Genomic DNA, 24,957 nt, shown 5'->3' with positions numbered 1-24,957 from the left:
AATTATATTAGTGTTTTTGAGTGAACTTTATTTTTAGATTTCATATTGGCATCCACTCTATTAGTATGAATAAGTGAAATTCATAAAATTTGCTAGCAATGAAAAAATAAAGAATAAATCTGACTGAGTTGTTAAAAATGGATACCACTTTTTGACAGCTTTTTCTTAATTTTCAGCAATAATTCATTACACACTTAAGATGTAAATATATTGTAATGAATCTTAAAGGCTATTCAGAGCTGAGTTGAACTCAACAGAGTATGGATATTAACTGGATACACAATTAATTACTAGAAAGGGTAGAAAAGTAAGCCTTAAAGAGAAAACCCTCTAAATTCTGATGGAATTGTGAAGGTCATAATCTTATTTTTGTTGAAATATCAAGAAAGGCTCTCTTGAGTTATTGGAGTTTTTTTAAGTAATAGTTTAGTTGTTTAAACAGTAGGAAACACAGCTCTACTATTTATTATTTTATGCTTAGGGGGGCATAAAAATGAAAAGCTGCTCTTATGTGCTTAGGATGTAAAAGAGAAGGTTATAGATTGTATATTACTATTTGGTTAATAAATTTGCTTCCAATTTCAGTTTCGGGTTGTCTCATTGCATACCTAGCAAATGCAGCCAGTTTGAAAAGATTTAAGAATCTGTGCACTTAAATTGTTGCTACCATTGTTCTTTTTTCTAATTTTCATACCAATGATTTTCTTCTGCAGACACCTGATAATACCACAAGCCAACCACCTTCTAACCAGCGAGTTGTAGAGGTGGCGATCCCTCATGTAGGGAAATTTATGATTAAGTCAAAAGAGGGAGGGTACGATGACGAGGTACCTTTATTGTAGCATTCTGCACCATTCTTATTTTTTGCTGTTTAATGCAAGTACTTTGAGCATGCCTACACCATTACATTTATGTCTGTTGCTGCATAATATACAGCTTTGCTACCCATGGTGTGAAATTACCTCACCATTTACTAATGGAGCTTTGAATTTAAATAAAAATTTAAGTAGAAGGCTATGGATTATGTCAAAAGAATAACTTTATATTTCTAGAGTACTTCTTTTATACAAAAACAGGATCAGTTTATTTTCAGGTTGACAGGTTACAATAAGATTTAATTATGTAGCAATTTTTGCATTTAAAATAATTTTTATTTTCCCTTCCTATTTTAGTTGAATAATTTATTTTACACTTTGCTTACTGTTACCTACTAGACAGTCCTATAGCAAGATTGCAAGATATTTTTGCTACTACAGCCTTAGCCTGTGCTAATGAGTGGAATGACTCACCAGCATTACTGAATGCCCAGTAGCATTTCACGCACTTTGGTGCCTCATCTTCTTTCTTCTTTATCTATTCTGATTATTCTCATCTACTCAGTTATCCCAGCAGTCAGATGTTTTTATTTTTCATGAGAGAGTTCTTCAGAATCCAGCTGAAAATGATCTGTTATTGTCTTGGTCAGTCAGATTATGATCACTTCTTTTCCACTTTTTTCCTGGAACTCTTAAAATTCTTCCTTTTTGCAAATGAGGAAGGGCCAGTAAAGCAGAAGCAGTAGAGAAGACCATGCCTATAAAGCAGGCTAGGAACTTGTTGGATTCTATTATTTGTTTTTCCAGATGTGGATAAGAACTGAAAACTTACCAAGCATTTTCCCAAGTATTCTTTTTCCACACTCCAGTGTTTTAATTATTATATTAAAGTTAATCACCAAAGCCAAAAGTATCATAAAGACATTAATGTCACTGTGCTAATGTAAGACAAATCATGTCTACTAAAAGAGTAAGTAGATTTGTGAGACAGGAACCAGTCAGAGGGATTTCCTAAGAAGATAGTATTAGTGTGCTGCAACTAACAGAATATAATCCAAAATAAAACTATAAGTAATAGGTTCCGTTAAGTCAGAGGTAGTGGCTGCAGTCTTTTGATTGTTTCATAGAACTTTAAGTTAGTTCATTTTGCAGATAATTTTAAAATTAAACAGCTAAGAATAATAAGTTACTTTGAGAACAAAAACACTTAAGTACTTAGTGCTTAATTAGCACTATTTTATTGCCATGGTGGCTCTTGAAAATTAGGGAAACTGGGATGTTTTCAATAAAAATGTTATTGATCAAGCAGCTAACACTGTCTTGTGCAAGTGATTGTTATTGGCAGAGTCATTTATTTTGTTGTTGCTGTTTTATTTTGAGTGACAGTTTACCCTAGTGCATGTGTGTTGGAGCTTTTCAAATTAAGTCCTATGGATATAAGACTGTTGCTTTCAGATGTGCAGGTTGTACAGTTGTTTTGTAGGCATTCCTACAAGGAATAGAAGTGGGATAAATATTGAGCTCGTCCTGAACTTACCAAGTCTTCAGGCTTTTTAACTGATTGAAAAAAAAAAAAAAAAAGAAGCTGCCTTTTTCTTAGTAGTTTTCTCAGATGGCAGCAAATTTTTCTAATTTGTCCAGAAAGGAGTACCTTTAAAATTTTTCCACTTCAGAGAGAATGCCTTTTTGCAGTTTGCACAAAGGCACCATTTGAACTGGCTGTGCCCCTGTACAGATGATTCTGAAAGATGCTTCCTTGTACCTAAGATCACATTTGCTTTTTAATAAATGCAACATTTGATTTAAAAATAGTGGAAAATAAAGGAGTTTTAACTTGCATGTAAAGAAATTTTGGGTTTAATTTTTTTTTGTTAATCATTCAAAAACTCTTACTTTAAATCCCTGGGGCAGATTATGATGACACCGAATATGCAAGGTATTATCATGGCCATAGGTAAATCCAGGAATGTGTATGACAGGTGTGGTCCTGAAGCAGGGTTCTTTAAGGTACTATTAACATTTTCATTTTATTTTCTTTATTAAAAAACTTAAATGTCTGAATAATGTTTTATTTCTTTGAATTAAATTTGATTTCCTGTATACTTTCTCTTTTTCTGTCTTAGCCACGATCACCTGATATTTTGGGAACTGCTTTTTCTATACATGTATCCAAGCTTATTTTTCTTTTAATCTAGATAATTCAAGAAAATCAAAACATTTTATCTGAGTTATTATGATAGTGTGCCTCTGATTGATTACTAGAAATTAGAATTATAGTTTATGTTTGAAAGTATCTGAGTTAATATATCTGATAATACCTTATCTTCTCCGTGTTGTTCATCCTGTCAGTCAGTATTGTCCATTTATTATATTTTATGTTTCTGGTTTCTAACTCACTCATTTTTTTCTCCAAAATTAATTTTTAATATCCTTGTCAGCTCAAGACATGTAAAACCATTAAACTGATGCATTATTATATGATCACATCTTTTCCACTGTAATATGAAAGTTATACAATGTTTTGATTGTAATGTTATTTTCTTTTACATATTTAAAAAATGAAAATACCTGTAAGTTTTGTCACTTTATGTAGATTTGCCAACAGTGCTTTGTTTTTTACTCATTCTCCTTTTTTAATGCTTTAAAAAAAAAGTTTTGAGGAAATGTAAGTCACTATAGTAAACTATGCACTTCTTACTATTGTGACATTAAAAAAGCTAAAAATTTCCCTTGATTTTCTATAATTTGCTATTATCCAATTTGGTCTTCCAAAAGCTGGGTGCCTCCCAGAAATACATACACTATTTTAAAGTATGCAGTATAAAATAAAAGCCATGAGCATAGTAGTCTTACATTGATAAGCATTTTTTAATTTGTTAAGATTAAGGTATCACTTCTCCTGATGTGCCTAACACAGGAGTTTCTGGGATATAGGACTTGACGTGCTAACCTACAAAAATTCTAGGCTTCCTGATGCCAGGGCTAGTTGATCATCCTATTAAAATCTCCTAAGAAAGGCTGAAAAACTACTCTTTTAAAAAGACAAAATGACGAAGAAAAGAAGGAAATAGGGAGGGAGGAAGGCTTACTACATTTGTAGTAGTATTGCTGTACATGATGTATAGGATTGAATTAAGCCATAATGGTTATTACTTTTCTTTCTTTCCTTAGCCTTCATTTTCCTTGGAATTGTTTTATGTTTTTTTTTTGGTTTGTTTTACTGATTTGTCTCTTTCTACTAATTGCTTAAATCTCCTCTTACTTTGCCTTTACCAATTTTATCTTCTTGGGGAAGTCTTCTAGAGCTTTATGACATGCTTCAGTGTGGATTGGTTTTCCTTTAGTCCTTGCTCATAACTAGTAACTTGAAATCTCCTTTCATTTTCATCCTGGAAATTTGTATATTTTCTCTCTTTCTCTCTCCCTGGTTTTGCTTCATTTTGCTTGGCAATTGATTCTTATCATTGCTATTATTAGGTATTCATAAAAAATGTACACAGCACTGTATTTTAAATATGATGGCTGGTTCTTTATTGCTATCTCCCCTAAGTTAGTCGTATATAGTATGTATTTATTGTAGTTACTTTACCACTTAGTTTATTTTAAGTTGCAGGAAAACAGTGTTTTATATTTCTGTCATGCTATATTCCCTAAAAAGAAGTTTTGGCTATGAGAAAAAGTTTTCAGATCTGGGCTGCTTAAGTACTTCCATCAAGTTCCTTATTGATAAGGGATCAGTTCAGTTTTTTAATGCTGTATATTTTTGCTGGTGATAAAATCTTCTGATGAAACTGGCAGCCATATTAGTGATAAAAAGCAGAGTTGGAGAATGAAACTTCATTCTCAGTAAGTGGATATGCTTAGGTTTAACCTTTAATTTAGAAATAGTTACCAATGCAGTCATTAGAACTCTTTCACCTACAGGGCCTCCCACCTGGGAGTCTGCCTCTATAAATATTCAGTGTGAAAGAGTAGCTGCTAGAATGTTGTTAGGGAGGAAGAGGCAGGGTTACACCTGCCGGGGTTTCTCTCTCAAACTGACCTTATTTGTTAGGATTAGTTTCCACTGAAAATAGAAAATCCAAAATAGTAATTGTGGCTTAAAGAGAGTAGATCATGCAAAATGATATAGAGCTGTTATAATGAGCAAAAATAAAAGCCAGAAGATAAAAAATATTTTAAAGGACTTATTTCTTATATATATGTGTACATGGGATTTGTATAGCTTTTTTCATATATTTTTGAATGATGTAAAAATTCCCTTTTTGCATATTTTTGTCTATATCTATTACCATACCTATAGGGTTTTTAATGAAGTAATTATACTTCTGTATTGTGTGACATTTTTCTTGATATTTTATTGCTTTGTAAGACTTATTCCCAGTTAACATAACTATTGCTTTTTCACTTCTGAAATGCCTGTTATTACTATTCCCTCTTGTTTATTTGATAGATACAAAATTTATTAAAATAAGAAAATATGCTAAAAAGTACAGTGCATAAGTGAGCAACTCAGTTCACAGAATGAACACATGCCCATATAACCACCAGTCAGTCCAAGAAGTAGAATGTTAGCAATACTCTAGAACCTACTTTTGTTGCTCCTTCCTGTCACTACACTCTGTTGCTTCCCAAACATGTCCATTGTCTGGACTGCTAATAATTTAAATTAGTTTTCCTGTTGAACTTTATATTCTTGAGATCTGTTACTCTAGGCTCTTTTTTATTTGGCCACATTGATTCAACAACATGTTTGGAGCTTTATCCATGTTATTGAATATACTTGTAGTTTTTTGGTTCTCATTATGGTATTCCCTTGTATGGCTATACTATAATACTTTCCATTCTGTTGTTGATGGACAGAACAATCAAGGTATCTTGCTAACTCCAGTAGACATTGCTGTGTAATTATGGGCTAGTTTCTGCCTTAGTGAAGCTCATTTTCTGGTGGGGAAGGAAACATTAATTATAATTATAATCAGTATGATGAAGAAGCAATGTCATATGGAAGGAGAATACAAAATGAGAAAACACAGCTGGTATCTAGAGAGTTTCTTAGAGAAAGTGAAATTTAAACTAGTATTACATGCACCAAAACACAGGTTATAAAGGACTTTCTTTTAACTCCCTAATTCCTTCTGCACCATTAGGTTATTTTTGATTTTTTTTTAATATATCCTTTTAGGTAGCTAGATAGACATGACTGACTTAAATTTGAATATACATATATTTATAATTTACAAAAATAGAAGCATATTCTATTGTTTCCTTTTCTTGAGTTCTTCTTTTTCATATAATATGGTGGGAGACTATTCATGTCAGACTTCATAGATTTATCCATTATTTCCTATTGAATTTGCCACATGCATTTATACATCTCTCAGAGCAGAGCATCCCAGTTTTCCCCTATGTAATGACAGATGCAGAAAATGATAATGTATATCCATCATTGATGCCCTTAGTTGCTCATGGCATCTAAACAGGCTGACGGGATGAGTGTCTCTGCACCTCTCTAACTTATTCATGCTATAGGCTAGGAAGATATCTGAGAATTGCTATTATCAGCAAAGGTTCTATGGTTAAGTACTTATCTTTAAATCCTAGTTTTTGAATTGCTATTATCAGCAAAGGTTCTATGGTTAAGTACCTACCTTTAAATCCTAGTTTTCTCACTTAATGTTTGTGTGACTTGAGAAATTTTTTAAATTATGGGATCCAGTGATTTCATTTGTAAAGGAGACATTATCTTGAGAATTAAGGAAGATGATCCGTATAGATTTAGATAGTGTGTGTTACATAAAGAATAGCTGAAAATTGTTAAGCTACTTTTATTAAATTTGTCATTGCCATTTTTATTGCTGGTTATTTGGGCCACTTCCAATTTTGTTGCAAACATTCTTATGCATATATTATTGAACACTTACTTGATTATAGCAGAGTAGATTTAATAAGTGAAAGTATTTAAAAGTGTTGATAAGGCAAATTACCTGCAAATGGCTAACCTGGGTTTTAGTCTTACTGATGGTTGTTTGGCAAAATGGGATAAACAGTGTAATTCATTTTTTTAAATGTTTGTGATTTTTGATGAGGGTCAGTATCTTCTCATAAATATTTTGGTTGCTGGTATTAAGGTTGACTGTCTTGGTACATTTTTATATTGTGGGATTTTAGATTTATTTATAATATGCTAAGACAACTGATTCATGTATAATTTGCAAATTATATTTTGTGGTTTATAATTGCCCTTTAAATTTATTTTTGTAAGAATGAAACAGAATCCCTAGTAACAAAAAGTTCCTTAAGTCATAAAAAATACAGTTGAAAGCCACTCCAGCAGACAAGAACAAGTGGAAGACACAACTTCAGGGCTTGAAGACAAAATAGTTATTAAAGAAAAAACAAAAGAATTCTTAGAGAAAAGACTAAAGAATTGTGAAAGGAATATGCAGGAACTCAGTGACTCCATCAGAAGACAAAACCTGTGAATCCTGGGCATCAGTGAAGAAGAGGTGCAAGCAAAAGTTTAGAAAATATAATCAACAAAATAATAGCAGAAAAGTTCCCAAATGTTGAGAAAGTGGTGCCCGTCCAGGTATAGGAAGTCTCTAGGACACCAAACAGACATGACCAAAATAGAACCACTCCACGGCATATTATAGTTAAAACAAATTAGCTTAGAGAAATAGGAAAGAACATTGAAGGCTATATGAGAGAAAACATGTAAAGGAAACTCCATCCAAATAACAGTAGATTTTTCAACAGAAACCTTAAAAGTAAGAAGGGCATGGAGTGGGGTATTTCAAACACTGAAAGAAAACAAAAATTTCAATCCTATGATACTCTGCCTGACAAAGTTATCATACAGAATTGAAGATGAAATAAAAACCTTCCATGATAAAATGAATTTAAAACAATACATGACCAATAAATCAGCACTCCAAAAGATTCTCAAAGGAATCCTACACACAGAAGATAAAAATAAACATAGCCATGAAAGGATGGGAATTAGTAAATACAGGAGAAGAGCAGACAAGTAATTAAAGAGTAACATAGAATTAATTGCACACACACACACGCACAAACTTTTACACAACAAAAACAGCTAAATGGCAGGAATCACCACATACCTCTCAATATTGAGACTGAATGTTAACGGTTCCACTCCCCCACCAAAAGACATCATTTGGCAAGCTGAATTAAAAAGGAAGACCCGATGATTTGTTGTTTAAAAAAAAACCCCGCCTTTCAGATAGAAATAAACATTGGCTTACAGTGAAATGGTAGAAAAGATACATCAAGTTATTAGCTCCTGATAATAGGCAGAAGTAGCTATACTTATATCAGATAAAGCAGACTTCAAACTTAGAAGAGACAAACAAGGTCACTTTGTACTACTAAAAGGAGCAATACATCAAGAAGAAATAACAGTTAATAACCCATGTGCTCCCAATGTTGGGGCACCCAACTTCATTAAACATACAGTGCTGACTTAACACAGATAGACCACCCAACACAGTGATTAGTGGGAGAAATCAGTACTCCTTTATTACAAATTGGTCATCCAAACAAAAAATCAACAAAGAAATTTTAGAGTCGAAGTACACCATAGATCAAATGGACCTGACAAATGTCTACAGAGCATCCCATCTTGCAGCATGACAACATACATTTTCTCAGCAGCCCATGGAACTTTTTCCAAAAGGTCATATTTTAGGTCATAAAGCAAGTATTAACAAATATAAGAAAATTGAAATAACTCCCACATACTGTCTGTCACAATGGAATAGAACTAGAACTCAATAACAAAAAGAAACATCTACTCAAACAGCTGTAGACTGAACAACACATTGCCTAGTGATCAGTGGGTCATCAAAGAAACAATGAAGGAAATTTAAAAGTTCCTGGAATTTAATGAAAATGAAAGCACAACCTACCAAAACCTATGATACACAGTAAAGGCAGTGCTGAGGGGAAAGTTTACAGCCATGAATGCATATATTAAAAATACAGGAAGATCTCAAATTAACAATCTAATGCATCTCAAACTCCTAGTAATACAGCTGGATAACCCCTAAACTAGCAGAAGGAGAGACATAGGGACTGAAATCAGCAAAAAAGACCAAGAAAACCATATAAAGAATCAGTGAAACAAAAAGTTGGTTCTTTGAAAAGATAAATAAGATTGGTAAAATCCTAGCAAATCTGACTAAAATGAGGAGGGAAAGACCCAAATTAATAAAATTAGAAAATAAAAAGGGAGATCTCAACAAACACCCAACGAAATCCAGGGAATCATTATGGATTAATTACTTTGAAAACCTATATTCAAATACATTGGAAAATCTAGAAAAATGGGTAAATTTATAGACACATACAACCAACTAAAATTACCTAAATAGACTTACAACAAGCAATGAAATTGAAGCAGCAATAAAGAATCTCCCCAAAAAGAAAAGTCTAGAACCTGACAGATTCACTGTTGAATTCAATCAGACCTTTAATGCAGAATATCAACAGTCTTCAGTCTTTTCCATGAAATATAAATGGCAGGAACATTGACAAAATCATTCTAAAAATTCAGTATTATACTCATCCCCAAACCAAACAAGGGCACAACACCTTCAGCAAAGTAGCAGGAATCAAAGTCAGTTCTACAAAAAAATCAGTAGCCTTTCTATATAGCAACAATGAACAGAGAAAGAAAATAGGAAAAGAATTCCTTTTACAATAGCCTCAAAAAAATAAATAAAATACCTGTGAATAAACAAAGGAAGTGAAAGACATCTACAATGAAAACTATAAGCCATTGAAAAAAAAATTGAAGACTACAGAATAGTGAAAGATCTCCCATGCTCATGAATTGGCAGAATCAATATTGTCAAAATGGCTATATTGCCAAAAAACAATTGCATGTTCCATGGCATCCCCGCCAGAATTCCAGTGACATTCGTACAGAGATTGAAAAATCAATCAAGTTCATTTGGAAACACAAAGACCATGAATAGCCAAGGAGTAATGCTAGAGGTACCATAATTCCTAACTCCTAACTATATTACATAGCCATCACAATTAAAACAGCATGGTATTGGCACAAAAATAGACCTGAAGACGAATGGAACAGAAGACCCAGATATGAGTCCACACATCTGTACCCACCTGATTCTTGACAAAGGTGCCCAAAACATATGATGGAGAAAAGACATCTTCAGTAAATGTTGCTGGATAGATACCTACATAGCAACTAAGAGAAATGATTGACAAATGTGACTACATGAAATTAAAAACCTTCTGCACAACAAAAGAAGTGTTCACCATATTGAAGAGACTGCCCACAGAATGGGAAAAAATCTTTGCCAGGTATCCATCTGACAAGGGATTAATAACTAGAATGTACAGGGAGCTCAAAGAACTAAACTTCCCAAAAATCAATGACCCAGTGAAGAAATGGGCAAATGAAATGAACAGAACTTTTTCAAAGGAAGAAATACAAATGGCCAAAACATACATGAAGAAAATTGTATCTTTAGTATGCTTGTTACTCTTCAAAAGGAACTTAATTTGCCTTTCACTTCTGTCATCTTCTGTTATGTTCTTTGGCTAAAAGTTTTTTAATTTAGCTCCAGATCTGTTTTGTATCTTTTAAGTATTTAAAAGTTTTTTGTCCTTATAAATTGGTCATTTTTTTTCTACCAAGTAAAGGTCAAGCTAGGTAACTGGAAAGGTAATTTTATATATTTTTGTCATAAGCAGTTACCTTATAAATCTTAAGTTTTCTAATAGCTTTTTAGTTGATTCCCTTATTAAACTGTTCCCCAGTAATTCCTAACCACTTTTGTTGTACTTATTTCTTATTTCATGTCTGGTTTTATTACATTACTCAAGTCTCAAAAATATTACATGAGCATTTAAAAATACATTTTAGAGATAAGAATATCAACTCTTAGAGGAATATTTACCTTGTTTTGTGTCACAGTTTGTTAATAAATGACATGTGTAGCTTTCTGAATTTTATTTTTTTTGTCTTAAGAGTTGGAAGTTTCAGGAAAGTGGCTTCCGCTAAGCTAACTGATAGGCTATCTATAGACAGGGAATAAATGGGAGAATATCATATGTGCAGATAATCCAAGAAATAAAGCCATATGTGGATTTGTGGGAAGACAAGCCTGACCTAGATAGAAGGAGGTCCATGCTGAGGAGCAATAGGAAATAAGACTCAATATGTAACATTGGGTCTGATTAAAGCCTGATTAAAAAAAAATTTAAACAGTACAAAGCAGTTTCATTACCTAATGAGCAGTGTCATATTTTGTATTGTATTGTATTTTGTATTGAAATGTGCTATTTTCATTGCAGCAGCTGCAATGAAAAATAAAGTAATTATCATCACAGGCAGCCAGAATTATGGACAAATATAATTCCTAGAACATGATACTGAGAAATTAGTCTGAGGTAATTTAACACAGTGTTAACTTTACTCAAATGGCATATTGTGCAGGACCTGCTAAATGTAACAGCATGATGCATCTGTGGAGAGTTTGAGTAGATAGGATTCCAGCATTTAAAATTTACACAATTTCTTAATAAGGAAATTCCTAAAAAATACTCAAGAAATTCCAGTATGCTGACAACTGTGTGTGTGTGTGTGTGTGTGTGTGTGTGTGTGTGTGTGTGTGTGTGTATACGCTTGAAAAATTACTCCAAGAAGTTTAGAAGTGCCTTTCTGTCTCTACTGGCTTTTATACATAGAGGTGAAAAGTACTGTGACTTTGGCATTCATTTGTAAAAATTAGGAGACTCTTACATTGAACAAAATTGTGAGTCTATATATTTCACTATTAGAAACCTCTCTTTATAAAAAGAAGTCACACCTTCTAACTTGAAAGTAGTTAGAAGTATCTGATAACCCCTTATGTGTATGCCAATATTATTTTAAGGGACAATACTTTTTTGTTATTTTAACTATACTTATTCTACCAAACTCATGATTTTTGAAACATTTGTTATTCTAAAAGTCATCTAATAGTCTGTAACAATCATTGGGCCATAACAAAGAACAGTTTTTAATGTTTTACATTTTTTCTCAAATGAAACATACTTTGGTTATTAAATGAACTTGTTCCTCCTCTCCCCATTGGGGAAATAGGAAAAACTGGAAGAGTTCTAATACGTGAGTCAGGCACAAACTGAACCTTGGTAATCTTATGTGTCAAATACATTTGACTTTTAGGGCTCTTTTAGCCGTAGCAATAAGATGTTGAAATTACATTTATGTCCTGAAGAAACAAAAGATCATTTTCACCATGGGAAAATCTAATAATTTAGAATAGTTTGTTTAGCTATAAAAATAATTACCTCATTCTATTTATAATGCTTTACTACATAGAAAGGACTTTTACTAATCTTCCTTTTAATGAACTATGATACTACATAACTAGCATATTTCACTTAATGTTTTTCTTAGTTAATTTTCCTTCCTTCAGTAACATGGCCACAAATATAATAGCATCTGGATGCACAAGAATTACTCAAGGAAAGGCATGCATTTAAAAACAGCAAGACCTTTCTAATAGAATGGATTTCTTGTAATATATCTTTCATGTAGCCCCAAATGTTTTATGGATAATAGAGCTAGAATATAGATACAAGCCTAATATAAATGAATGTTTAAAAAATGTTATCTTGGCTGGGTGAAGTTGCTCACACCTGTTATCCCAGCTACTGCAGTGACAAAGATTGGAAGACCAAGGTTTGAGGCCAGATGAGGCAAAAAGTTAGCAATTCCCCCATCTCAACCTATAAAACTGGGTGTTGTGGCATGCACCTGTCATCTCAGGTATGCGGGAGATTTAAATAGGAGGATGATCTCTGGGCTAGCTAAGCAACAACATTAGGTCCTATGAAAAATAACTAGAGCTAAAAGTGGTGGGCAGTATAGCTCAAGTGGTAGACCACTTGCCTAGTAAGCACAAGGCTCTGAGTTCAAATGTCAGCATTGAAAAAAAAAGTGTTACCTTTAATCATGTGGGCTTCATGTATACAGCAGTATTTGATGAATAAATTATGCATATTTTGTACTCATATATTTCCCTGTTTTTCTCGTGTGGAAACATATTAATATTTATTGTGTTCCATTATAATTACTTATAAATCCTGAGGTATTTGTTTATAAAGAAAAGATAAACATCGAAGTAATAATATATAATCATTATAACAGAAAAATTCAAATACGGTTGTAGCATCAAAGAATTCATATTGTAGATACCAGACTCAGGGTTTCCTGTTTCATCTCTCATTTATAGAGTGGTCGACTAAAAGTCGTAGTAATATTACTGTGCATTTTAAAGCCAGCCATTTTCTTTCAGGTGTTACGTATTCTGGGGAATTGTGTATCACCTGGAATGTAAACTGATGTTAGAAAGGCCAAGCAGAGTAGAAGAACCTAGCATGTTCCTCTTGTGATGCCTCTGAATAGAGTTTGACTAGACTTTTGTAAATTTTCAGAATTAGTCATAAGCTAAGTGTATTATTTTAATCACTTTTGTGTGGAAACAAAAAAGTCCATTTATATAAAATGACAGGATAAGAAAAGGCCTAGGTGGTTAGTTACTCAGAAAATTTTTTGAGAGTATGGAACATGGGGCATTCTTAGATGTACTGTCTTATTTGTAGTACATTAAAAGGAAAACACATTTGAGTGCCATGAGAATTAAAATTATATTAAAGGGTTTTAAATATTATAATTGACCAAAATTGTCATTCTTGTTGCATTTTATAGGCAATTAAGTTGGAGTATTCAAGGTTGGTTAAATTGGCCCAAGAAGATACCCCACCAGAAACAGATTACCGTTTACATCATGTAATGGTCTACTTTATCCAGAACCAGGCACCAAAGAAAATCATTGAGAAAACATTACTAGAACAATTTGGAGATAGAAATTTGAGTTTTGATGAAAGGTAATATTAAAATGAAAAATATCTAATTCATATACTTAAATTGTCCCTTTTTTACAGATCCCAAATGTAATTTTATATATGCATTAGAACATTTTAATAAATATAGCACAAAAATATGTCAGTTAATTTGAGTAGTTGCTTTATAATTTCTTTGACATCTGTAACCATGGCCTTTAAAGTTTGAACTGAAAATAATATAGATGATTTTAATGTACTTTAATTGTGAATCAAGTCACTGTCCTTATGACTCAGTACTTCAGAGAATGTTATCTCAACCTCTGTACTGTGGATATTTTAGATCAGATCATTCTGTCTTCTGTGCTGCTGCGTGATTTATAGGCTATTTAGCAATGTCCATGACTTCTTATAACACCCCCAAGTTGTGACAAACTGATACATCTTAAGATACTCTAAAATAACCTGTAGGGAATCAAAATTGCCCTTCTGTGAGAATTACTGAACAAAAGTTTCTAGTTATATGTAAAAATAAACTAAAGCATTCTTTGACATAAGAGAAGGCTTGGAATAGTTAAATTAACTTGGTTCACTGACATCTATTTTAAGTATTCCTATAAAACTCCTAATGTTAAAAATGTAAATTTTGCTACCCAGGAAGATTGCAGTTCAAGGCTAACCCAAGCAAATGTTAGTAAGACCCTATCTCAAAAAACAAAAGTTTAGTGTAGTGGTACGTGTCTGTATCCCAGCTACTTGAGAAGCAGAGGAAGTGGGATCGCAGGCTGCTCAAAAGTGCAAGACCCTATATGCAAAACAGACTGAAAGCTAAAGAACTAGGGGCATAGCTTAAATGACAAAGCACTTGCCTAGTAAGTGTGAGGCCTTCACTTCAATCCCCAGTACAGAAAAAAAAAAAAAAAAAGTCTAATTACAATGAATGACATTAAAAAAAATTTAGACTCCAGATAAAGGCCCATGGTATTAGGAGTTATTTTAGTATACCCAAACATGCCGTTTTAGAGTTCATTATCATTACATATTAGTTCTGAAGTAAATGATTATCTTTTTACAAATATCTCATAAAATACAAATGTGTAGCACAGGAAAATATAAAGGGGAATAAGGCATGTAGGACCAGTTGCTGCCTCACCATACCATACATCTGTTGTGGCTTTGGAGATTAAATGAAAAAATACAGGGAGAAGTTTATGAACAGTATCTGGTAGACTGCTGAGTGCTCAGTTGATGTTGGCTGTTAGTATTATTAATAGCAGTGCAGACATTACTTATTTTGTTATGTCTGACTACAAAGAGTTCAGAAGTATGACTGATTAAAACTCATCTGAGCCATCAGAGGGACTGTTTTGCAATGAATGTGCTGTTGAAATTGGGGAAAAAATCAATGAGGTACTTACATTGATTTTCAGTCTTTTGACAAGTAGTCTGTTTTGATTATATGGTTCCTCTGTCTTGTGGGATTTTTTTTTTAGCAATAGTTCTTCTGATAAAGGCTACTGAAATGCTTCTTTTTCTACCTGACATGATAGGCATATTTTAGGCTCTTTCTTCTCATGTAAACTGTATTGGTTAGAGTGTAGTTTAAAAGCTATATAAGAATATTATATAGTAAATTTGAATTAGAATTGATACCTTCTTTGTAACTTATTATCTATCAAACATTGGTTCAAAAGCCACATTTTTCACTTATAACTGAAAGTTATTTGCTGGTTCATTGACAATAGATGTCATGTTAATATGCTTGGTAGTTTAGTTTTCTATAACATATTTTCCAGTTTTTATAGATTTTACTCTTCATTTATTTCTTTTATTTGAAGGAGTCACAACATAATGAAAGTTGCTCAAGCAAAGCTTGAAATGATAAAACCTGAAGAAGTGAACTTGGAGGAGTATGAGGTAATGTCCTTCTCTGAGAAACTGAACTCTAGATTGAGGCATCCTCTCATTTTAGCATAGCTAAGCTTGTATTCACCATGGATGATAAATAAAAACTACTTTTCTAAGTCAGTGCCAAAGTGCTAACACTTTCAGAAATGTTGTTGGGCTTAGTTTCTTTAAATGGCATGATATCAAAAAGTTTAAAACCAAACAGGAAGTTTCAAGTTATTTTGATGCGTAGTTCTCTTGGATTCCAATACTAGTTGTCAGCTATATTTTTAATGAAGTTTTCTAGTTAAACTGTTAACATTGTTAATTTTGGAATTGCTGCTACATGACAACTAGTTTTTCAAGAGCACACTGTCTGTTGAGCATTCTTCTGAGCCCTTTACTTGTATTAAGGAAGGTGTTCTTAATCCTGTTTTACACATGAGAATATGAGGCAAAGAGAACTGAATGAACCTGGCTGAAGTTTTCATAGCTAGAAGTTTCTAGCTTGGCTAATACTCCTGTATTGCACTAACTACATTCTACATATTTTTTCCTTCAGTTTGCTTCATCATATATTTTGGTGGGAGGTTGAGATTCATTTTAGTCATTGTATGTCGTATGTTTTTATCATTATGAGACAGTGTTTTGTTTTGTTTTTTCCTCTGTTGTTGTGCTGGCTGGGGGTACATTGTGGTGGCATTTACAAAGGTTGTTAAAATGTATCAGATATATCATACTTGAATTCACTCCCTGGAAATAGTGTTGTTTGAGAGAGAGCATGCAAAGAAACATTTGTATGATAGTTTATGGGATTTTTTTTGGTGCAAAAATTCTAAATTTTGACTTGGAAATATTTTTTTTTCATTGACCAATTCAAACACCTACTATTTCTTTAAATCTTTAAATTTTAACTTTATATATTGTCTTTCCCCTTACAAATCTGGCAAATTTTAAATTGCTTCCCTATGCACATTTGGTTCCATTGCATACTTAAGTTACTTTAATTATTGTAATTTACCACATTAACAGAGAAGAGAAAGATACAGAAAAAAAACACTTTTTGATGAGAACCCTAACTGAAGTAGAAGACATTAAAGAAGGCCTAAGTAAATGGATGCACATACGATGTTTGCAAAACTTGATATTTTAAAGATGCCAGTTTTTCCCAAATGTTTTACAGATTCAGTTCAGTATCTAAAAAAATCTAGCAAGTTGTTTTATAGAGGTTGATAATTTTAATGAAAAAGTCTGTTGGGAAATGCAAAGATTCTAATCTATCTGAGACATTCTTAAAAGTGGGTGGACAGCCTTAATTCATTAGAAATCAAGACGTAGTGTGTTAACTATTACAACCTTATAATATTTTAGATCCAACATGTGTGCCAGAGGTGGGAGCTAATATGTTCACAATGGGAGTGTTTTTTATTAAGTTTTTCTGGGAAATAAATAAAATAGAATTTCTTTTTCACTTCATGTACAAAATATATTTTAACCATGAGGCTTTCGCATAAAGCTGTCTAGAACTCAGCATGAACAGAAGCTTAAAGACATTTATTTGCCTGTAAAAGAAACACATCTACCAGAGATTTTTATTGGGATATACAATCTGGAGCCATAGATATTCAGAATATGTTCCCTCGTGGCGATTTAGCAAATAATAGCTGTGAATCTGTGACTTTCAAAGTGATTGATCTCTGTTCTTGTCTCCTGTGTTTGGGTTCATGGGACTTATCTTTTAATTCTGATGTGATTCTTTACCAGGTTACTTCAAAGAATTCAGCATATTTTTATTCTAAAACCTCATTTTTTTAAACTGAAAATCAGTAAATTATACATGTTTTTGGTTGTTGTACCTTCCTTGGATCTTTGTCTTGCTCTAAGTTCAGTAGTCAGAAAACCTTGGTCTGCAGACCAGATCTAGCTCACTGCCTGTTTTTATAAGTAGATTCATTGGGATATAGCCTTTGTTTATATGTTGATGGTGACTGCTCAGCCACTATAGTCACAGAGTTGAGTAACTACAACAGAGGTTGCATGGACGGATTTAGGCTAAGACATTTGCTGTCTTCCCTTTATAGAAAAACTTAGCCTAGTCAGCACTTTATGGAGTGGTGGTTTAAATTTGCATTTCCTCCAGAAAAGTTAGCTTTGTACTTATAGAAGAAATTTTATCTTTGTCATTAAGATCTAATAATATCAAGATTATGACTTGAAAAATTAATTAAGATTAAAAATTATAAATTAAAATAGTTTATATTCAAGGAAAGCACAGTTCGCTAATAATATATCTACATTTTTCTTGTTTTCATTTGCTTATGATGAAATGATAAGCATTGTATAAAAGCTGTAACATTTTTATTATCAGAATCCCCTTTTTAAATTAATCTTACCTTGAATTTTAGTTTTCTTGAGTGAACTTTTGAACAAGAAAATCCCAGTTTTGTTGCCTCAAGAGTTAAAGGGAATCAGTTTAGCACCACTCAGTCCCAACTCTCATGTGCTCTGTAATTTTGGGGGAAGGAGAAGTTTAGTGTAAACTGCAGTATCCCTTCACCATCTCTCAGGTGAATGGATGCATAGCTGTACTCTAACCTTACCACACATTTGACAAAGCTGAATGCCTGTATTGTAACTTTTGTTTTAATTCCTTAAGAGTGCTATAGCTCTGACACATATTAAAGTAATAAATTGATTCTATTTCCTTCTTTCAGTATGATAGAGATAAATTTTCAGAAAAGCTCTGACATCTAAAACTTTTTGAATGCCAAAACTTTCAAGTAAAAGTTTTAGATTTTGGAACTGAAAGTTTTGAATTTTTTGAACAAGGGATGTTCAACTGGTAAAGTCTCTGCAAATATTTCAAAATCAGAAGAACTACAAAATCTGAGATGCTCTGGCCCCACACATTTTATATGAAACAGTTACCTGCACTACAGTAATATTTTAATGATTTTTATACTGAAGAATTTTTGAAAGTAAAGTAAACTGATTGATTATCCTCCCTTTACATTTTCAGTTTTAATGAGACCTTTATTATTTAATTTTTTATCAATGCCTAATGTTGCATTTATTATTACATAAAAAAGTAGTCTTTTGTGTCAAAAAGTAAAATACAAATTATCTAGTTTCTCTTTAATTTTGAATTCTTTGTTTCTCTTTTGCTTTTTAAGTGTTGTGCAGTGTGGAGGTACATGTGGCATTTACAAAAGTTCTTACAGTAGATCAAATATATCATACTTGAATTCACCTCCTCCACTGCTCACCTTTATCCTCCCTTCCTCCATTCCTGACATATCTTTGTTTCTCTTAATTCAGAGAGTTATCATAACAGCACATTACTTTGTAAATTATCTCATTTTAAATCTTACTCTTTATATTTTTAATATTTTCTTTCACCTACAGGAATGGCATCAAGATTATAAGAAATTCAGGGAAACCACTATGTATCTCATAATTGGACTAGAAAATTTTCAAAGAGAAAGGTAAAGCAAAATGGATAAATGTGAAAAAAAGCTAATTGTACATAAAATTATTGTTTTTGAGGTTTCTTTTGGCTGATTGATTTTTGACCATGCTTGATCAAAACTTTATGAATAAATCTGTGAATAAAGTTAGCTTACTGTAAATTTTAAATAAACATTTTATTTTAGAGCAGAAAATTTCAAATTTAGTACAAAGTTCTGTATTCCCAACATAAAATATATTTTTCATTTTAAATTAAACACATGAGGTTGGCGTTAGTGTCTTTTTGTTTGTTTTGTTTTCAGAATTTATTCATGTGTCTATGTGTGTTTGATACACATGCATATGTATGTATCGGCCTAGACTGCCCTCAAACTTGTGATCCTTAGCCTCGCAGGTTGCTCAGACTGTAGGCAGATGCCCCACATCCCAGTACTGTTTTTGTTTTTATGAGCTCTCAAATAATAAATTTAAAGTTCAGGGTGAAATTGGATTAGATTAAAACCCAGCAAATTTGCTGAGGACCAAAGGAGCTGGTAGCTCAGCTATTCTCCAACATCTACCTACAGTCACCAGTCTTTTCTTACTCCTTCCAAGATTCTTAACATAAATTAGAGGTAAGGTTTCTATTGTTTCTTTGTCTTAACTCCCAGGTGCCCTGAAAGATGTATTTGTAGAAAACGTCTAAGTAGTATGCTTTCTACTTATTTAACTACTACAGTTACTGCTTGTTATTTAAATTGGTTTCAAGAAAAAGATAGATTTTGATTTACTTACCATTTCCAGTAATACACTTGTTTACGTTCACTTATTTCTCCACATATTTCTTAATTCTAACTGTAAAACTAATGTACTTGATTGGTCATTTTATTGAGAAACTGCTCTTTACATTCCAATGCAGTGTCTTATTGTAGCCAATTAAAAAGAAGGTTGAATTTCTTCTATCTTTGCTGTATGTTAGTAGAGTGTTAGAGCCCCACTGAAGTAACCAGGTAATGATGCATTTTGTGTGTGTGTGACAAGATGCACATCAACTTTTAGAGCTGTGTTGTTCAATATGGAGACCACCACCTATGTGTACCAATTTAAATTAATTAAAATTATTAAAACTAAAAATTTATTTTCTCGGGAGCGTTAGCCACATTTCTAGTGTTCAGTGGCCACATATTAAGTGACTAGTGACCACTGTATATTTTACTTGAATATTAAACATATCATTTCAAAATAAAACTTCATATGAAACATTTTGTGTACCTTAGTGGAGAATCGCACTAAGGTTATAGTTTCAGAACTGTTCTCAAAAAGAACAGTTCTCAGAAAGACTTGAGTCTTTAAAACCAAACATGAATGCCATTCAGGACAGATCTTTTTATCAGGAAACTTAATAACTCTAATAGACAAGTTAGATAGGTCAGTTACATATTAAATAACCAGCCACCACAATTTCATTATGAAAAATAACGGTATTATCACTCCCTGCAAAAAAGGCATTTTCAAACAGTGTTTAAACTTACTTATGAAGACAAATTCAGATGTGCAATTTGATATGTCATAGATGTGCACATAATTTCCAAATAATTTTATACTTCATATGTGGAGTATGAAGTGGATTTGTCTTTTATCTGAGCACATTAAATAAATAATAAACAGTAATACTAATTGGCAGAATGACCTGGGGTTTAAAAAACTATCTTCCTTTACAACATTTCTGTTTTTAGGATGTTATATTTTTCTGTATTAATCTGTAGTATTAATGATTAATAACTCATTTGTGAATAATTGAAAATAGTGATGCAAATGTCTTAAAATATCTTTGCATTTCACTTACAAATAAGCACTGTGTATATTTTTTCTTTTAACATGTTCAAAAGGTAGTTATTTTATTTTAGTTATTTATTTAAAATTTTTATTTTTTTGTTATTCATATTTGCATACAATGCTTAGGTCATTTCTCCCCCCTGCCCCCACCCCCTCTCTTACCACCCACTCCGCCCCCTCCCTCTCCCCCCAACCCCCTCCATACCCGGCAGAAACTATTTTGCCCTTATCTCTAATTTTGTTGAAGAAAGAGTATAAGCAATAATAGGATGGAACAAGAGTTTTTGCTAGTTGAGATAAGGATAGCTTCACAGGGAGTTGACTCACATTAATTTGCTGTGCGTGTGTGTTACATTCTAGGTTAATTCTTTTTGATCTAACCTTTTTTCTAGTTCCTGGTCCCCTTCTCCTATTGGCCTCAGTTGCTTTTAAGGTATCTGCTTTAGTTTTTCTGCGTTGAGGGCAACAAATGCTAGCTAATTTTTTAGGTGTCTTACCTATCCTCATGTCTCCCTTGTGTGTACTCACTTTTATCTTGTGATCAAAGTTCAGTCCCCTTGTTGTGTTTGCCCTTGATCTAATGTCCACATATGAGGGAGAACATATGATTTTTGGTCTTTTGGGGCAGGCTAACCTCACTCAGAATGATGTTCTCCAATTCCACCCATTTACCAGCGAATGATAACATTTCATTCTTCTTCATGGCTGCATAAAATTCCATTGTGTATAGATACCACATTTTCTTAATCCATTCGTCAGTGGTGGGGCATCTTGGCTGTTTCCATAACTTGGCTATTGTGAATAGTGCTGCAATAAACATGGATGTGCAGGTGCCTCTGGAGTAAAAAGGTAGTTATTTTAGATAAAACATAATAATCTATTAAGTATTCCCTCTTCCCTTTTTAAACCTCATTTGAAGCTTATAACACCTTGACTCTACTGTGTTATTATAACACATAGATAGCTGTCCGTAGGTTTCCTAGATTAGAAGTACTTTATCTTCTTTATATCTGCTTCACCTCCTGTGGATATTATTTGTGTTGTTTAATTTTTCTTAATAGTTAGAACTGTGTCTATACCTAAATAACCAAGAAGACAGACGGAGCTATCTTAATTCTTCAGTTGTGGCCCCTTCTTCCAGTTTTTGTTAGTTCCTAGCTCCTGTTTTATTTATTTATTTTTACTTTTAAGATATGACTCCTGGTTTCAGGTGTTGGCTGTTGATAAAATGATGTTTAGTAAAATGATGATGTATTGGATGATTTTTTTTATTACAATGTTGTAGATAAAAATTTAAGCATATACTTAAAATATTTTATAGTTATACCTGAAGTGAAATGCTAATGTTTGTTTTTAATTTTTAAGTTATATAGATTCCTTGCTGTTCCTTATCTGTGCTTATCAGAATAATAAAGAACTCTTGTCAAAGGGCCCATACAGAGGACATGATGAAGAGTTAATATCACATTATAGAAGAGAATGTTTACTAGTAAGTAGAATGTGCATAGTATATGTTTATTATTTTGTTGTCTTACATTGGGCAAGTTTTCCAGATGCATATGTAAGTGATAGACTCTATAAACTCTGACAGAGTATAAGAATCATGATGATGTCTGCAGTCTGTTTCCTTAATATGTAAAAATGCATGCATTATTTATCCTTCTTTATGGGTCGTCTGTACTGCTGGTGATCAACCAGAAGTGTTCTTTTAATGAGACCAGATTGCTCTCATTGCATATTTAGATTTATCATCACACTACCCCTCCCTTTTTTGGTCAGCAAGGAAGGGTTGTATAGATCATTGGGGAAGTATTCCAGAAAACAAATAACGGATTTTCTAAGATTTTATAAATGACAGTATGCTTGGTGTGCATATTGTCAAAGAGTTCATTGTGATACAATATCCTTTATTCACATCTGGTGATTAATAGGTTTTTTTCCACATATATTTTCACTCTGATGAAATGTTACTATTGTTATAGATATTAAAAAGTTACTTTGAAAAAAATTTTTGCACAAGTTTATATAACTAGATACCTAGAGTATTTTGTTGATCCTTGTATCATCTAGCTATGATAAAATCACAAATTTCATTAGAAATTGTTACGGTTTCACTCCCAGTTAACTATTAACATCATTCTTTTCCATATTGTGAACCCCTAAGTTGTAATTTTTTCCTTTTAAAAAAATAGAGACAGAGATACTTAAAGAGAATTTTTTAACTTACTTAGGTTGATTATATGCATTAAGTATACTTTAAAAAACTTAAAAGTGAGTGCTGGTGAAATGCTTTCTTTCAGAAAGAAGTGTCCAGTTTACACTACAATATGCAATATGTCTATAATTTTTGAATGACAACATTAGAAGGTTGTAATTTTACTATTTTTGCTTTTGCTTCTGTTGCTGTTATACATGTAAAAGATTTTTCAGTGTTAGACTAGTTTGGTATTGTTTTTCCTGGCTGCTATTTGTTCTGTTAATGTTTTGAACATGCTACTTTATTGTGTTTAGTATTAACATTTACAGGTATTTTTATTTAATTAAAAGAAATGAAACTTGTTCTTTTTCTCTTTGAATTAAGAAATTAAATGAACAAGCTGCAGAACTGTTTGAATCTGGAGAGGATCGAGAAGTAAACAATGGTTTGATTATCATGAATGAATTTATTGTTCCATTTTTGCCCCTACTATTGGTGGATGAAATGGAAGAGAAAGACATACTTGCAGTGGAAGATATGAGGAATAGATGGTGTTCCTACCTAGGACAAGAAATGGAATGTAAGTTAAACAATGCGAGTAGGCACCTGAACTGTTGGTATTCTGTTTATTCTTGCTGTTTTTTATGTTCTGTAATATTTTCATATTTGTGTCATTGCTGTCTTTTCCTTATTTATAAAAACTAAGCTGTACACATTGCTGTTTTCGTTTATATTTTTATCTTGTATTTAAAAATAAAGTATCAACTGGCCACATAAAATTAATAAATCATGTTGCAGGTGATCATTTAACAGTTATTATCTATGTTTAGATATATCTGATTATTTATATTTGCAGCAAACCTCCAAGAAAAGCTGACGGACTTTCTTCCAAAACTGCTTGACTGTTCTACGGAAATTAAAGGTTTCCACGAGCCACCGAAGTTACCTTCATATTCCACGCATGACCTCTGTGAGCGGTTTGCCCGAATCATGTTGTCCCTCAGTCGAACTCCTGCTGATGGAAGATAAACTGCACACGCTTTCCCTAAACACACTGTATAAACTCTTTTTAGTTCTTAACCCTTGCCTTCCTGTCACAGGGTTTGCTTGTTGCTGCTATAGTTTTTAACTTTTTTATTTTAATAACTGCAAAAGACAAAATGAATATACAGACTTTAACCAGACTGCAAACTATAAAGCTGAGAATCGCATGGCACTCAGACTTTGTTTTAACCAAAACTGATGTATAATTACAAATCTGATTGATTTTATTATGGCAAAATTTGCCACTTTTCTTGTCACAGTATTACTTTGCTTTCATCTCTTCTTTATCAACAGCTTTCCATTCAGTCTGGATCCTTCCATGACTAAGCCATTCAAGTGTTCAGCACTGTGTATAATACATAATATTTGGTAGCTTGTAACTGAAATTAAAGAATAAAGTTTTATTTATGGCTACCTATGTGTTTGTAAGCAGGTATATTGTATATTAGTGTATTATTTTAATGCATAAATGAATTTTTTCTTGGGATTGATACTGGGTGATGAGTAGATTAGTGCACTCTTTATTTTGATATAACAGTAGCATATTGCCAATTTACTATCTGACACTTAAGTGCACCTATACTTCTAATCAAGCTGTGGACTTAATATGACAGCTAGCCTGTTTTGAGTCCAGTCAAGTTTTCACTGAAGTGAGTAGCTGATTTTTAAGTCAGACTACACTAAAACCTTTAACCTTTTCAAAAATGTATTTACAGATAATATAGCAAGGTGACTATTTCAAGAGATAACCTGAAAAAAGTACTTGAAAAAGGGCTACTTGTAAAACTCAAAAAGAAATATGTATACACACACACAAGCACA

The 24,957-nt window shown here is 32.6% G+C and overlaps 1 protein-coding gene across 4 annotated transcripts in view; it reads left to right on the top strand.

The window, feature by feature from the left end:
- Usp25 (ubiquitin specific peptidase 25) overlaps positions 1 to 24,549 on the top strand; it is a 127,474-nt gene extending 102,925 nt beyond the window's left edge. For 2 of the 4 annotated variants that reach the window (XM_074072880.1, XM_074072879.1), the window contains 8 exons: positions 714 to 827; positions 2,727 to 2,822; positions 13,591 to 13,769; positions 15,563 to 15,641; positions 19,017 to 19,096; positions 22,260 to 22,383; positions 23,476 to 23,671; positions 23,948 to 24,549. In XM_074072880.1, coding sequence (XP_073928981.1) covers positions 714 to 827; positions 2,727 to 2,822; positions 13,591 to 13,769; positions 15,563 to 15,641; positions 19,017 to 19,096; positions 22,260 to 22,383; positions 23,476 to 23,671; positions 23,948 to 24,120 — 1,041 coding nt within the window. In that variant the 3' untranslated portion in view covers positions 24,121 to 24,549. The remainder of the gene's footprint in view (positions 1 to 713; positions 828 to 2,726; positions 2,823 to 13,590; positions 13,770 to 15,562; positions 15,642 to 19,016; positions 19,097 to 22,259; positions 22,384 to 23,475; positions 23,672 to 23,947) is intronic. The other 2 variants (XM_074072881.1, XM_020159807.2) reach the window with 2 other exon arrangements.
- The last annotated feature ends 408 nt before the right edge of the window (positions 24,550 to 24,957 follow it).

The sequence above is a fragment of the Castor canadensis genome, chromosome 5 (genome assembly GCF_047511655.1).
Source record: "Castor canadensis chromosome 5, mCasCan1.hap1v2, whole genome shotgun sequence".
Taxonomy (NCBI): Eukaryota; Metazoa; Chordata; class Mammalia; order Rodentia; family Castoridae; genus Castor; species Castor canadensis.
Note: the sequence above shows the minus strand (reverse complement) of the source record. Positions and strands in the feature narration are given on the sequence as shown.